This window comes from Mytilus galloprovincialis, chromosome 3, assembly GCF_965363235.1.
Source record: "Mytilus galloprovincialis chromosome 3, xbMytGall1.hap1.1, whole genome shotgun sequence".
Lineage (NCBI taxonomy): Eukaryota > Metazoa > Mollusca > Bivalvia > Mytilida > Mytilidae > Mytilus > Mytilus galloprovincialis.
In genome coordinates this window covers 90,770,673-90,784,483 of record NC_134840.1, presented here as the reverse complement: position 1 = coordinate 90,784,483, position 13,811 = coordinate 90,770,673, and the positions used below count along the sequence as shown (strand labels likewise).

Below are 13,811 nucleotides of genomic sequence, written 5' to 3'. Positions count from 1 at the left end.
TCAACGTTAATTCAAATTTTCAAAATCAAACATAAATTTGACATTGTTTCAACGTTGAATCAACGTTGAGTGCCTGCTGGGAAGCTACAAAGTTCTTAAAAACAAAACATCGTCATTACAATTCAACAACTTTACCTTTGCACCCATAACAGCAACCTCTGCAGTAGGCCAAGCATAGTTTGTATCACCTCTCAAATGTTTAGAACTCATAACATCATATGCTCCACCATAAGCCTGAAAAAGTCAAATGAATGAAATGTGCTACTAGTATCTAACTTTCCAGTAACAAGAATCAACATTTTTATAACAAGAATTGCTTCTCTTTTTTTCATGAGTACAAGTGTGATCAAGTACTCTTAATTGTTGCATTGAGGTAGGTATGGATTTTTCCTTGGCAAAGAAGGAAAATTTGACTGATATTATCATTTTTTTTTTTAACATTGGTCAACAAAAATAAATTTTGCATTTGTCCTCAAGCCTATCACACCAGAGTCATTTGCCAAATATTAATATTTGAAAGTTTTGTATAGATTCAGAAGTTAAAGTTTGCAGGTTTCAGAAAAAATGAAGTTTCATTCACAGTTTGTTAACTGTCAGTTGGAGGCAGGAATCTTACAAATTTTTGCATGGACACATAAAGCAATATATGAATATGGGTTTGGCTCATTGTTGAAGGCCATACAGTGACATATAGTTATAATTTCTTTATATCATTTGATCTCTTGTGAAGAGTTGCCTTATTGCCAGTCATAACAATATTCTTTTTGATGTACAAAAGTTTTATTATTTTTTTCCCACTGTAAGGCACCTTTCTAGTGATAACTGTAATTTTCGGAACTGTAGCCTCAGCAAAAGCATATAACAATTTAGCACCATGTCTGATGATTCCTCCATATTCCTGTCCAGTACCTGCAATATATACATCAAATATTGTACTTTATGGTCATGATTAAATTAGAAAATTATTTGAAACATAACTTTGAATAAAATTATCAAATTTCAAATAAAAATTATACAATTTTTTTTTCTTCAATTGACATAAAATAAGAAACCACAACCAACATGAAGTGCATATTATCTCTTTCTGACTTGCTTCTTACTTCAATTCTTCTTATTTCAAAGGCAAACTCCTCATATTTTAAGGAAATCCCCAAAAGCCAGTACTGTCAAGGGAAGTCAAAATCTAACCTATAAACATTGTCCGATTTTTCTCACCATTTCACCAATATGAAATGAACCCTACAGAGGGGTCTACCCCTCAGAAGTTTAAATGTGTATTGTCAAGATTTAAATGATATCTTCTTGTTGCTAATTTTCGATAAATAAATGATATGTGTGCATTGATCACTGCACAGAATTAAACCCTGTGTGAACCAGTTCTTGGGTCTTCTCTTATTTACTTGCCATCTAAAACTTTTGTTCTCAAATAACTTATTAAGTATTCGCAAAATAAAAATGCTTACCGGTATGTGCATTATATAAATACAATACCAATTTTCATATCAAAACCTATAAATTATATAATTTTCAAATGTTGATGTATAAGTAACATGATTCACTACTCAAAGAAGTTTAATTTGTAGTCTTGGAATCAAAACATTTTTTTCTTTTTTCATCAACATTTACAACATCAAAACAAATATGTTCTCACATCATTAAATTTATAAACAGTACAACATTGCTACTACACTGAATACATTTGTATTTACAATTCAATGTGACAAAGCATTATACAATTTAATTTACCAGGTAAAAATCCAGGTACATCCACAAATGTTACTATAGGAATGTTGAAGGAATCACAAAATCTGACGAATCTGGCACCTTTAACTGAAGCATTTATATCTAAACAACCTGGAAATATAGATAAAATTGATATATATATGAAGAGCTATCAATACTGTTTGGTTTGATCAACTGTTTCAACAGTAGCTCAGTGGCTGACATAAAAGGAAGTTCAGGCAAATTTATTATAACTTCAGCTTAACAGAAAAGAGTTAAGTGGTTCATATATTAAGCCTTTATTTGTAACAGACATGGTCCAAGACCACAATTGTCACTTGATTTTCGTTGTTCACAAACATAGTTCCTAGTGTTGACAGTGGGCTACTTACCATTAATCTTTATACCTCTTCCGAATTTATTTCTCTATGTTTAATGCCTCAAATTGCAAGAAGGGGGGTGAAATTAGACTGTAAAAAAATTAGGTTCAGAATTTTAAAGGAAAGTAGTGATTTGGTCCAGCTGAAAAAGGTTGAAAATTAGCACTTCGGAAGCTGTCAAAAGATTTCAAGATGCCCTAAACATAAAATTGTCCATATTTTGAGTTAGAGCCGATGAAGTTTTCTATAATTTTGATATAATTTGTCCCAAAAGTAGTACAAACCACTGTAAAAATTTCATTGAGAAAGCGCAGGTGGGATTTCTTTAATTTTCATTTATCTTCTACAAGAAATGCACTACTAAATAATTGTGGTCTCGGATCACATGTACTGCAGATGATTTTTTTAGTAATAAAAGAGAAATTATCATAAACATTACGGATATGAATATATTTCCCCTTTATCACATTTATACATACATTTTCTTGCTTCTTCCTATCAATAACTTTCAAATCGATATACATGTACTACTTATCATCATATTTACTGTTATCAAACCTTTAAACATTTTAATGATAAAAACTTATGTGATATTTACTTATAAATGTATCCTAAAAACTTATCTTGATTTTATCACCGAGTCTTGATTTTATCTGAGAAAATTATCTTACAATGACACAAATCCTATTATGTTGAGCCACCCATTTAAACTGGACCGATTATAAAAATGGACTTTTCCCTGTCTAATGAAAAAGCACAGACCCCAACCCTGTGTCAGTTCTGTGAGGAATCACCAGCGATTAAGTGGAAGTGTATTAACTGTGAACTATTTCTATGTCAATTGTGCAGTACAAAGATACACAGTAAAAGCAAGGCATCTAAGGAACATGAAATTATCAGTTACGAACCAATTGAAACAGAGGATGTTGCCCCTTCAATGGATAAAGTGGATATTGAGAGCATGGTATGTACAATGCATAGTAAACAAAAGTGTTTCATCTTCTGTAAAGACTGTAGTCAGCCAGCTTGTTCAAAATGTTTAACTGAGACTCATAAACTACATGATTATAAACCCCTGGATGAAGCGTACAATGATATAATCTCTGAAAAGGAAGAACTTATAAACAAATTGAAATCAAACCTACAGTTTCTCCGACATGCAAAGGACAAACTAAACAAAATACTCTCCGATGGGAATAACAATTTAAAAGAAACAAGGGAAGCAATTAAACAAACTGAGAAAGAAATGAAGGAGTCTATTACAAAATATGTTGCAGACCTTTTACAAGAACTTGAAGCAAAATCAAAAAAGTCAGAAAAAATGATCAAAGACGAACTTTCCACCATGAAAAAGAATGAGGATAAGTTGGAAACCAGAATAAACAATCTAAATGAAGCAAAGCAGTATCATCAACTAGCAGACATTTTATCTCCATTGACAAAGTATCCTGTTAAAACAATCAAACATAATGAGGTCACATTCATTCCTAGCAATATGCAAGAGAAATTAGGGAGGCACTCATTACTTGGTGATCTTTATACAATTCCAGACTTGGAACTAATAGACTCTTATCAAAGTGCTATTCAAAATGTGACAAATATACTATTCTATAGTGACAACTGTGCCTTTGTAGGAAGTTATTCAAGTCAAAAACTACAAAAAGTTATATTTGGAAATCATCGTATCAAAGTAGAAAGAGAAATTAAGATAAAAGTGTATGATATGGCTAAGACAAGGGATGGAGAAATACTTGTATCATCTGAAGAAAGTGAAATAAAACTATATACCAAAGATGGACAATTAAAAACATTTAAATCATTTTCTCCATTGAAAACTTTAGGTATTCATATCACAAAAGATAATAAGATAATAATAGGGCTGACAGAATCTTTAAAAATACCTGCTACAAAAGACAGTATTAGAACACTTGTGATTATGAACCAAGATTGTTACATACAAACAACTATTGAATTTGAAAGTCTTTTAACATATCCTTATAGAATCCAATCTTTCAATGATAAGATATTAGTTGTAGATATTATAAACACAGAATGGGAGGGGAGGGTAGTAATGTTAGATGAAAGGGGGAAACTCTATTGGACCTACAATGGTTATAACAATTCAGATCAGAATCATTTCTATCCAGATGATATAGCAATAACCTCTACAGATACTATTTTAGTATCTGACTGTGAAAATCATACTATACATGTATTAAATCCTGATGGGAAACTTATTGTATGTAAGGATGTTAAATGCTTGGGAATAGAATTACCTTTAGGTCTTTGTATTGACCAAAACCAAGTTTTATGGATTGGATGTAATACATATGTTAAAGAAAAATTTAGTAAGGCTAAGCTAAGTTGTGTAAAACTAACCTAACTTACACGTTTTAATAGATAAATATTAAAAGCTGATAATTTTAATATTTTAGTATATTCCGTTTAAGAAATAGCTTCATCTGTTTTAATCACTACGTCTGTTCTCTGCACTGATTTTTGTATATAACTAAAATATTTTAAACTTGTTTAAATAAAAAGGTCACGTATGCACCAGTTATTAATCATCTTTATTCAGATGGAAGCCTGGGAAACTTAAAAAAGAAGAAGCATTTATTATCTAAAATTCAACCAAATCAATGCATAAATTTGTGTACACACTGTACATAGTTACAACACTGAGTTATAAATGTTAATGAAATTTCTTTGAATAAACATACAACTAGCTGTATCTATATATATAATTAACTAAATTTACATGCTAGAAATTTTAGATGCATTTATTGATATATTTAGAGTTGTCTCCCCTACCATGATAGTACAATTGGATTTACATTGAATAATTTTAATAAAATAATTCTGACAAATTTTAGATTTGTTCCTGACCACCATTTAAGTATTTTGAAGATTTTCAAAGTAAAAGTTGTTTGCCAATTGTGAATACATTATCAAATTTCTTTTATCTTATGTCAGCTGCCATTTGTTTCTATCATAATGTTTTTCTTCTTATTTAAATTTTCTATTCAATACATTATCATATTATTACATTATCACAACTACTGTCAATCTTTTTTCTCTAAATTTTGTGTACCTGCAGCAACTTTAGGTTGATTTCCTACCACACCAACAGTCTGACCATTCATTCTTGTAAATCCAACAACAATATTCTTGGCATAATTAGGCATAATCTCAAAGAATTCCATATCATCAGCTACCTACATGTATAAACGAAAAACATTTGAGAGACATTGATATAAAAAATCAGGATGATTGCAAAGGAGACAAATACCTATCACAGTGATATGGATGTAAGTGTACTCTATGTTAAAGCGGAATTTGCTACAAATCAGATAAAAATTTAAATATGATTTCTTTGTTTCAATCATTTATAAAAGCAAAATATAGTAATAATTTTAGCTATAGGGTTTCAGTTTGGTTCAATTTAGTCAATATAAGCTAAAGAAAATATTGCTGATGTATTATGCAGCTTGCAAGTCAATAATTCAACCTCATTTCTAATCATCAGCGAAATAGTTATTCCTGATGACTCTCTAGTTTTACTTTTAAATGTTGATCCTTTTTTTTAATGAAAGAAAATGCTGACTACATTATGAAAACACCCAAAGTTAAAGGTTGCATGAATACAGATGTTACAAATGACGTTGTTTTAGAACTATACTTACACCAAGAATTACATCTTTGATGTCATAAGCTGCTGTACTTTCCAGAGGAACAACTGTATCCAAGCCAGGTACATCTCTAAATCTGAGAAATAGATATCAATTTCATATTCAATAGCTTGTATACTTTATAAGTATGGTTCAAAACATTTTTTTCATCTTTAAATAGGCACTACTTTCAAAGTTTTCTGCACATTCCTTTGTATATAGTCACCTGCACTGGCATGTATAATGTTTGCCATAATAAGTATTAAATTACAAACGAAAGTGAAGCAACGCCTGGTGAATCTGTAGTACGTAGAGTCCATAAAGTGGATACCTCGGGTATGCAGGGTCGTTATGATAAAAAACATAAAATGTAGAGAGTCTTATAACAACAAAAACTTTAGGGACTGCTGCTGAAATTTATTGATCAACATGTTTCGGTGCCTAGGGCACCATCATCAGGATAAAAACAATACATAAAATCATGCTGAAATACAAAATCGGGTTGTAAAAAAAAAGCAGGCTTATGCCCCTACAAGGCATCACTCGCACTCGCAAGGTGGAAATGGATTAATATAAGTTGTAATAACTTGTTTCCCAATCCACTTTAAATTAATGTTTAAACTAAGCTGAAACCTTAACAATTGTTGATGCCTCTGCCACCACCAATGTGCTGGAGAAGCATCACCTTTGTCATGCTTCCTGAAACATTTATTGAGGTGACACAAGAACAGCAATAATAGTTATATTCCTTTACTAAACATATACAGTACAAAGACAGGGTTGTCTCATGTACATCAATTCCATAAATTTTTATATCCAAATGGTTAGTACATTGTATTGTGAAGGGTCAAAAACATGCTCTTGCAACTTTATGGTTCTTTGAGCTACAGAGTTTATGTTAGTTTTAAACATATCTGTATATATAAACTATCAAAGAAACAAATTGGTAAAAGCAAGTTTATTGACTCCTCTATGTTTGATCATCAAAAGCTAGCAGATTGGTCTGTTTGTTTGTTTGTTGGTGACAACTTTTAGCATCCTTGGCAGCCAGTTGTTATGTGTAGATAAGCCAGAATACTGTAGATTTGTTATTCATTAAGAAAAGGACTACAGTAATAATCAGATTTGGACACTGAGTTCTTCTTATTTCCTCCTTCCGATCAGTAGACTATGTCACTCCAGTAAAAAGGTGTGGTCCTCAGACATACTTACAGTGGATCGTGACATACTTACGGTGGATCATGACATACTCTACGAGGTGCTGGATCCTTGTTACTCAAAGGTAGAAAGTTAAAGAATTCTCTGACTTGAAGTATGGCATCAACATCATTATCAAATGCTTTATGTGCAACACCTTGGGGAAAAAAAGTTCTTATAATACCAATGTTACAAGATACAGTCTCCATACATAGGAAATTCTTAGAGGAAAACTTTATCAAAGATACAATTTCATTTATAATTCTTTTTTTTTGCTGTATTGAAAAATTTCTTATTCTTTGGTTTATTGCTATAGGACTAAACCCCACATCTAAGTCTTCAGATTTGTATTTCAATATTCATACTAACTTCCATTTCAAACATGTAAATTCTAAAATAATTGCACTGCTTTTTGTTTATATGAAAAATGTGACAGTACCAGGTTCCCAATATTAAAGACACATTCATAATTTCAGTTATAATTTTCCTTCACAAAATTTTGGCAATTTAATTATTTTTACCTCACAGTTTTTCCAGTATAGATGGTGATTTGCCAAAAAAAAAAAATATGCACAAATTTTAGAATTAACAGTATATCCAATTTTAATGTTGCTTTTTGTATACTCCATACCTGATGTTGCTGTATGAGTTTTTGCCCCTCCAAGCTCTTCTTGAGTTACATCTTCACCAGTAACAGACTGAAATAAAAGTAAGATATATGGAATATTCATACAGAAGCCATAGTCAAATTACTATACTATCTGCTCTTATACATTTTGAATCAGTCACTTGAAATACTTGAAATAATCATAGATGACCAAAAAAAAAACTGATGATACAAAAAATATGTATGATGTACACATATGATAATCTAATGAAAAAAAGAATTTTAAGGCTTAATACAGTCGACCTATAACTTTTAAATATTACTGAGAAACTGATCAATCACAAAAAATAAATATTTTAAAATCAAAGGTTCTTATTTTTCTAATACATGTATCATCCATTTTTTATGCCACCTAAAAGGCAACATCAGATGTCTGCAAAATTCTGCTGTCATTTCTAAATTTCAACCAATTAAGAGTCAATTACACAAAAAATGCATATGCTGTTCATATAAAATCAAGGACAAAGCAATAAATAAGAAAAAAAGCGTGTGAGAAATAAATCAGCAAAGTAAAGAAATCTTTTCAAATTCAAACGATGTTTGTGGAAAAAACATTTATTGGTTAAATAATCTTCAAAAGTATTCAAATGCAGCCAACATCTGCATAGGTATAAAAAGATAATTTATTGATCTATGTACTAAGTTCAATTTGTTTCCTTTTTTAAATTCTTTTGATTTATGCTAAAAACTTCAGATTCTTCAAATGTTCAAACTGTTGAAGAAATGTAGCATGCATGTTTAAATATAAACATTTACACTAAAAAATTTCAAAATATTTGATAGACCAAAATTTTAAATACATAATGTTTTAAATAGGATTTTAAAAATTGCTTTTTTTTTTTTTAACCTATGTTTGCCTGTTACATGGATCATAGAGTCAGCATCTTTTCACACATTCTTACTGATTTGAGTTAACCAACATATGCTATCTGTCTACAATTTTTTTACTTCAATTTTATATAAATTAACATGGTTTTGCACTGATATAACTAATGTTATGGGTATTTAATAAGTGCACTTGACTGTAATTGCACTGATTAATTGGGATTTTTTCATGTATCTTGATAGCAATCTGAGAAAACATTTCACCATCTGTTGCAATATGAGCCCATGCTCCAATTAGATACTGTTTGTACATATAATTATGCTTAACTTTAGATTTATCTGTTTCATCAAAAGAGTTTTCTCCCTTTAATGATTCTGATCTTTTTTATTGTAAAGATGATACATCATCGTAACAAATTTGTCTCATTTTTTTATAACTGGCAAATTGTGATGAAAGTATAGCAGTAAAGAGTTAACATAAGGGATGTTATAGACCTGAATGGATTAAATAAGCTAAGACAATTTGAAGAGCATTAAAGGAATTCATGTTTTACTGGACCGTTAGTAAAATAGATAAAAATATTCTGGTTATAAAACAACATAGTTTATATGCATTAAACAAGGTTGAAAAATAATGAACTACATACAGATTTCATAGGTACCTATGGTTTAACCAATTTTATCCATAGGAGTAATGATAACCAGATACTCCGCAGGGTGCAGCTTTGTACGACCGCAGAGGTCGAACCCTGAACAGTTGGGGCAAGTATGGACACAACATTCAAGCTTCATACAGCACTGAATTTGGATTGTGATTAAATAGTTGACACAGCAAAGGTTTCTGACACAGAATGAAAGTGGTCAAGTGAACTTAAAAAATATTTTTTTTTGCTTTTGAGCAATACACTATGCTGTTGAATATAAATCCCCTCAAAAAAAAATATTTGAAGAAAAGTTCTTTTTAATTTCTGAAATCTGAAATGAGAAAAAATTTACCCCTCACCCTTCCCCATTTTTTTCATCTCCCCCAATCCCTTATTCCAAAAATAATCTCAATTCAAATTTCTAATTAAGTTGGCAATAATAACAGCTCATCATAAAGTATTAAAATATAAAATAACTTACAGTCATGGTTAAAATTAATATTAATTAAACAGTAACTTCTAAAAATAAATTTACAGCTACACATCTCAAGACAATTATCACTTCCTTTAACATAATTTTCAAGCAGTGCAAGGGAGGTAATCAAGTAATCAAACATATATATAATGATGCGGCTTCCGGTTGTCCCATGCAGACGATGTCAAAAATTCTTGAATGAAATCCACTTCAATCGATGGGATACTATTGTTATTGAACATTATCATTGTGTTTTTTTAATTACCGGAAGAAAGATTACACATATGGCAGGATATTTTCTGGACTAGACCTTGTGAATATAGTTTTAATAATTCAACAATGCCAGCGAAGAATACTACGAAACAGGGCAATGGCGGAAAATTGTTCTCGGACATGTGTACTTTTATAAAGGATAAATGTAACGACATGAAGGACGATAATATGTCAGGTAATGAGACTATGGAGGCTCTCAATGAACGCTTCCTAAAGGAAAGTGATAAACTTCAGGATAGTGAGAAAACTGCATTAAATGTAATGACACTGCTGATGCCCGTTTTAGATGCTTTCTCGGCCCGTAGGGATGAAACTTTAATGGTTCACGATACGAAAATCAACCGATTGCAGGTAGGAGTTCGTAACATCGAATACGCGAATGACGCGCTAGATCAGCAGTCGAGGAAAGACCAAATAAGAGTGACCGGCATACCGGAAGTGGAAAGCAATGTAGTGGTAATAGATGCTCTAATGGCTTTAGCTCGTGCTATGAAGGTTGTCTTGACCGGAAAGATCGAGGATGCATACCGAACTGGTAAGAAAACCCCAGGGAAAAACAGGCAAGTGATCGTAAAGTTTGAAAACCGCACTGATCGTTTTAAATTCCTTGCTAGTAGGAAAGAACTTAAACAAACTGAGTTTAAAGACGTATATGTAAGCGAAGATTTGACACCGTTGCGTTTCAAACTCTTTCAATTGGTAAGGAAAAATGATGACGTCAAAAACGCACACACGCGTGATGGTAAAATTCATTGTTTTATGAAGAATGGTGGTGATAGAGTGGTGATCGCATCCCCCGACGACCTATTCAAACTAGGAATCGTGGACGTTGATTATAAAAAGTTGGGACTTACTGAGCTGTAGGAGCGCGCGGAAGGGAAATGTCTAGACACCGAGTCAGTGCTTGATGTCAGTGATGATAAATCTGTGATTCAAAAGGAAGTGCTTGAAAATGAAAATATCTTGCAATTTAAAAATATAAAAATTTTAACCCTTAATGTGTGTGGTCTTGTCTCTAAATTGAAAAATCCAGATTTTATTGAATTCATGTCTTTATATGATGTCATATGTCTTACTGAAACTAAAATTGATCAATATGATGATGTTGAGGTTAATGGATTTAATCTACTACCCTGTGTTATAAGGCAAAATTGTACATCTAAATCAGGTGGTATTTGTGTTTATGTAAAAGAATATATATGCAACTATGTTCATGTAAGGGACCCATTTACTTGCTCTAGTCATTGTGTATTATGGTTCACCATTGATGATAAGCTATTGTTTCAAAAAACTTTATTTGGGGTTGTTTATATTCCACCTGATGGTAGCTTATATAGTAGTGTTGATATGTTTAATGAAATTGAAAATGTTATAAATGAATCAGATTTACAAGTTTGTTTACTTGGTGATTTCAATGCACATTGTAGTAACTGTAATGAATATGTTGACATTGACAATAATATTCTTGACTTTTGTAATGTGCCAAATATTGAGCAAAGTCTTGTTAATAATTTACATATATTAGAGGAATGTGGTATCCCTGTTGTAAGACAATCTCAAGATAAGCATAAAGTTGATAAATATGACAAAAAATTATTAGAACTATGTAGAAGTTTAGAACTGTTCTTTGTTAATGGTAGATTGGGTAATGATAAAGATATTGGGCTCACGACTTGTAATAATTCTGTTATTGATTATGCCATTGTATCACCAAATCTATTCATATCGATTGTTGATTTCAATGTATTGATATTTGATCCAATTCTTAGTGATATTCATAAACCTATTTGTTTACATTTGTGTACAAATTTAACTTGTGTTGTTGATGTAGATTTGAATAACTCTTATGTAAATGACAATGATATAGACAATACAAATGACTCTAACATTGTAATCACCTTGCATGGTGAATCAGAGTCTATTGTAAAACCAATATGGGCCAGAGACAGAGCACCAGTTTTCACGGAGAACCTAGACGATACCAGTATAGATGAACTTTTGAATAAATTAGAGGATATTGATCCTCAAAATACTGATAATGTAACTGTCAATAATGTTGTAAATGATTGTGTTAATATTATAAGGAATGCGGCAGAACAAGCCAATATGTTTGTTAAAATCAATGATAAAAATGTTAAAAAAAAATGTAACTCTCAATTTGTACATCGTAAGAAGTATTTCAATAGTGAATGCTATGTAAAACGTAAAAATTATCGCAGGTCTAAGAAGTATTACTATAGAGTACGTTCAACAATTAATTATGATGATTTGGTATGTAAAAGTAGAGAGTACAAGAAAACTTTGAAAACTCAATTTAACGAGTTTCAGAAGGCATTTATAGAAAAATTACGTGGTTTGCGTACCACTGATCCAAAGTCTTATTGGTCATTGTTAAACAAGGGCTGTGAGAAAGGTAAAAATGTATCTCAGAAGGTTGCTCTTGATTTATTTTTTAACCATTTTAAAAATTTGAATAATGTAGAAAATGATATTGATGTTGTATTACCAGAGAATATTAGCGAGTATAATACTGTAATTAATCAGACTATTTGTGAACAAGAAGTTGTAAATGCAATTAAGTCTTTGAAAAATAACAAAGCATGTAGCGATGACATGATACTTAATGAATTTTTGAAACATGCAGCTTGTAAACTTATGCCTGTATTTTTGAAAATATTTAATATTGTATTTGATAGTGGTATTATACCGGACTCATGGTCAAAGGGTTTTATCTGCCCTATATTTAAAAAGAAAGGTGATCCTGCAAATGCTGACAACTATAGAGGTATTACAATATTGAGCTGTTATGGAAAATTGTTTACATGTATTTTGAATAATAGATTGTTCAATTATTTGGAAAGTTTAGGATTATTATGCGAAGAACAGGCAGGCTTCAGAAAGGGGTATGGCACTGTTGATCATATCTTTAACTTGAAATGTCTCATTGATTTGTATTTATTTAGAAGAAAAAAATTGTATTGTGCTTTTGTTGATTTTCGTAAGGCTTTTGACTCTGTCAACAGAATATTATTATGGCAAAAATTGTTACGCAATGGTATAGATGGTAAATTGCTGATTGTATTACAAAACTTGTATAAAAATGCAAAATCTTGTGTAAGAGATGGATCTAATTGTTCAGATTTTTTTGCATCTAATATTGGTGTGAGGCAGGGTGAAAACCTTTCGCCCCTATTATTTTCTATTTTTCTTAATGATTTGACTGAGTTTATGTCACATGCTTATAGTGGTCTGAATGATGTTTGTAATATGTCTCATTTATTGTTTGACAATGATGATATTGAAGTGTATTTTAAATTGTATCTGTTGTTATATGCGGATGACACAGTCATTTTTGCAGAATCTGCAGTTGAGTTACAATCAGCATTGAATGCAATATATTTATATTGTGAAACATAGAATCTCAAAGTTAATACTGAAAAAACCAATGTTGTTATATTTTCTAAAAGCCGACAGGCTGATAATGTTCATTTTACATATAATAATGACCGTTTATCTGTTATTGATGAATTTCAATATTTAGGTATTGTATTTTCTAGAAAAGGTACTTTTCATGTTAATAAATCTAGACTGGTTCAACAAGCCAGAAAAGCAATGTTTTATGTATTACGTAAGGCAAGAAAATTGTATTTACCTATTGATGTATTATTACAACTTTTTGATGCTATGGTTGCCCCTATATTAATGTACGGTGCAGAAGTTTGGGGGTATGAGAAAAATGATGTTATTGAATCACTGCACTTAGAATTTTGTAAATATATAATGAAAGTTAAAAAATGTACACCTAATTGCATTGTATATGGTGAACTAGGTAGAGTACCAATGTCTGTTAATATTAAAGCAAGAATGGTTGGTTTTTGGAAACGTATTGTTACTGGCAAAAAAGAGAAAATTTCTCGAACATTGTATGAAATGCTATATAAACTTGATTCTGGTAATGTT

General features: G+C 31.0%; 2 protein-coding genes across 2 annotated transcripts in view; one reads left to right on the top strand and one right to left on the bottom strand.

The window, feature by feature from the left end:
• The window catches only part of LOC143069346 (propionyl-CoA carboxylase beta chain, mitochondrial-like), a 63,837-nt gene that overhangs the window by 9,976 nt on the left and 40,050 nt on the right, over positions 1–13,811 (bottom strand). Inside the window, exons 9-15 of the mRNA XM_076243932.1 lie at positions 7,599–7,665; positions 7,004–7,124; positions 5,786–5,867; positions 5,194–5,317; positions 1,747–1,854; positions 809–909; positions 136–234 (exon numbers count right to left, since the gene is read on the bottom strand). Coding sequence (XP_076100047.1) covers positions 136–234; positions 809–909; positions 1,747–1,854; positions 5,194–5,317; positions 5,786–5,867; positions 7,004–7,124; positions 7,599–7,665 — 702 coding nt within the window. The remainder of the gene's footprint in view (positions 1–135; positions 235–808; positions 910–1,746; positions 1,855–5,193; positions 5,318–5,785; positions 5,868–7,003; positions 7,125–7,598; positions 7,666–13,811) is intronic.
• LOC143069345 (uncharacterized) lies at positions 2,779–4,625 on the top strand. Its single transcript, XM_076243931.1, has one exon. The coding sequence runs from the start codon at positions 2,830–2,832 to the stop codon at positions 4,483–4,485; it is 1,656 nt and encodes a 551-aa protein (XP_076100046.1). The 5' UTR covers positions 2,779–2,829; the 3' UTR covers positions 4,486–4,625.

Coding starts and splice junctions, on each gene's coding strand:
- LOC143069345 (XM_076243931.1), top strand. CDS start 2,830: ATGGACTTTTCCCTGTCTAATGAAAAAGCACAGACCCCAACCCTGTGT.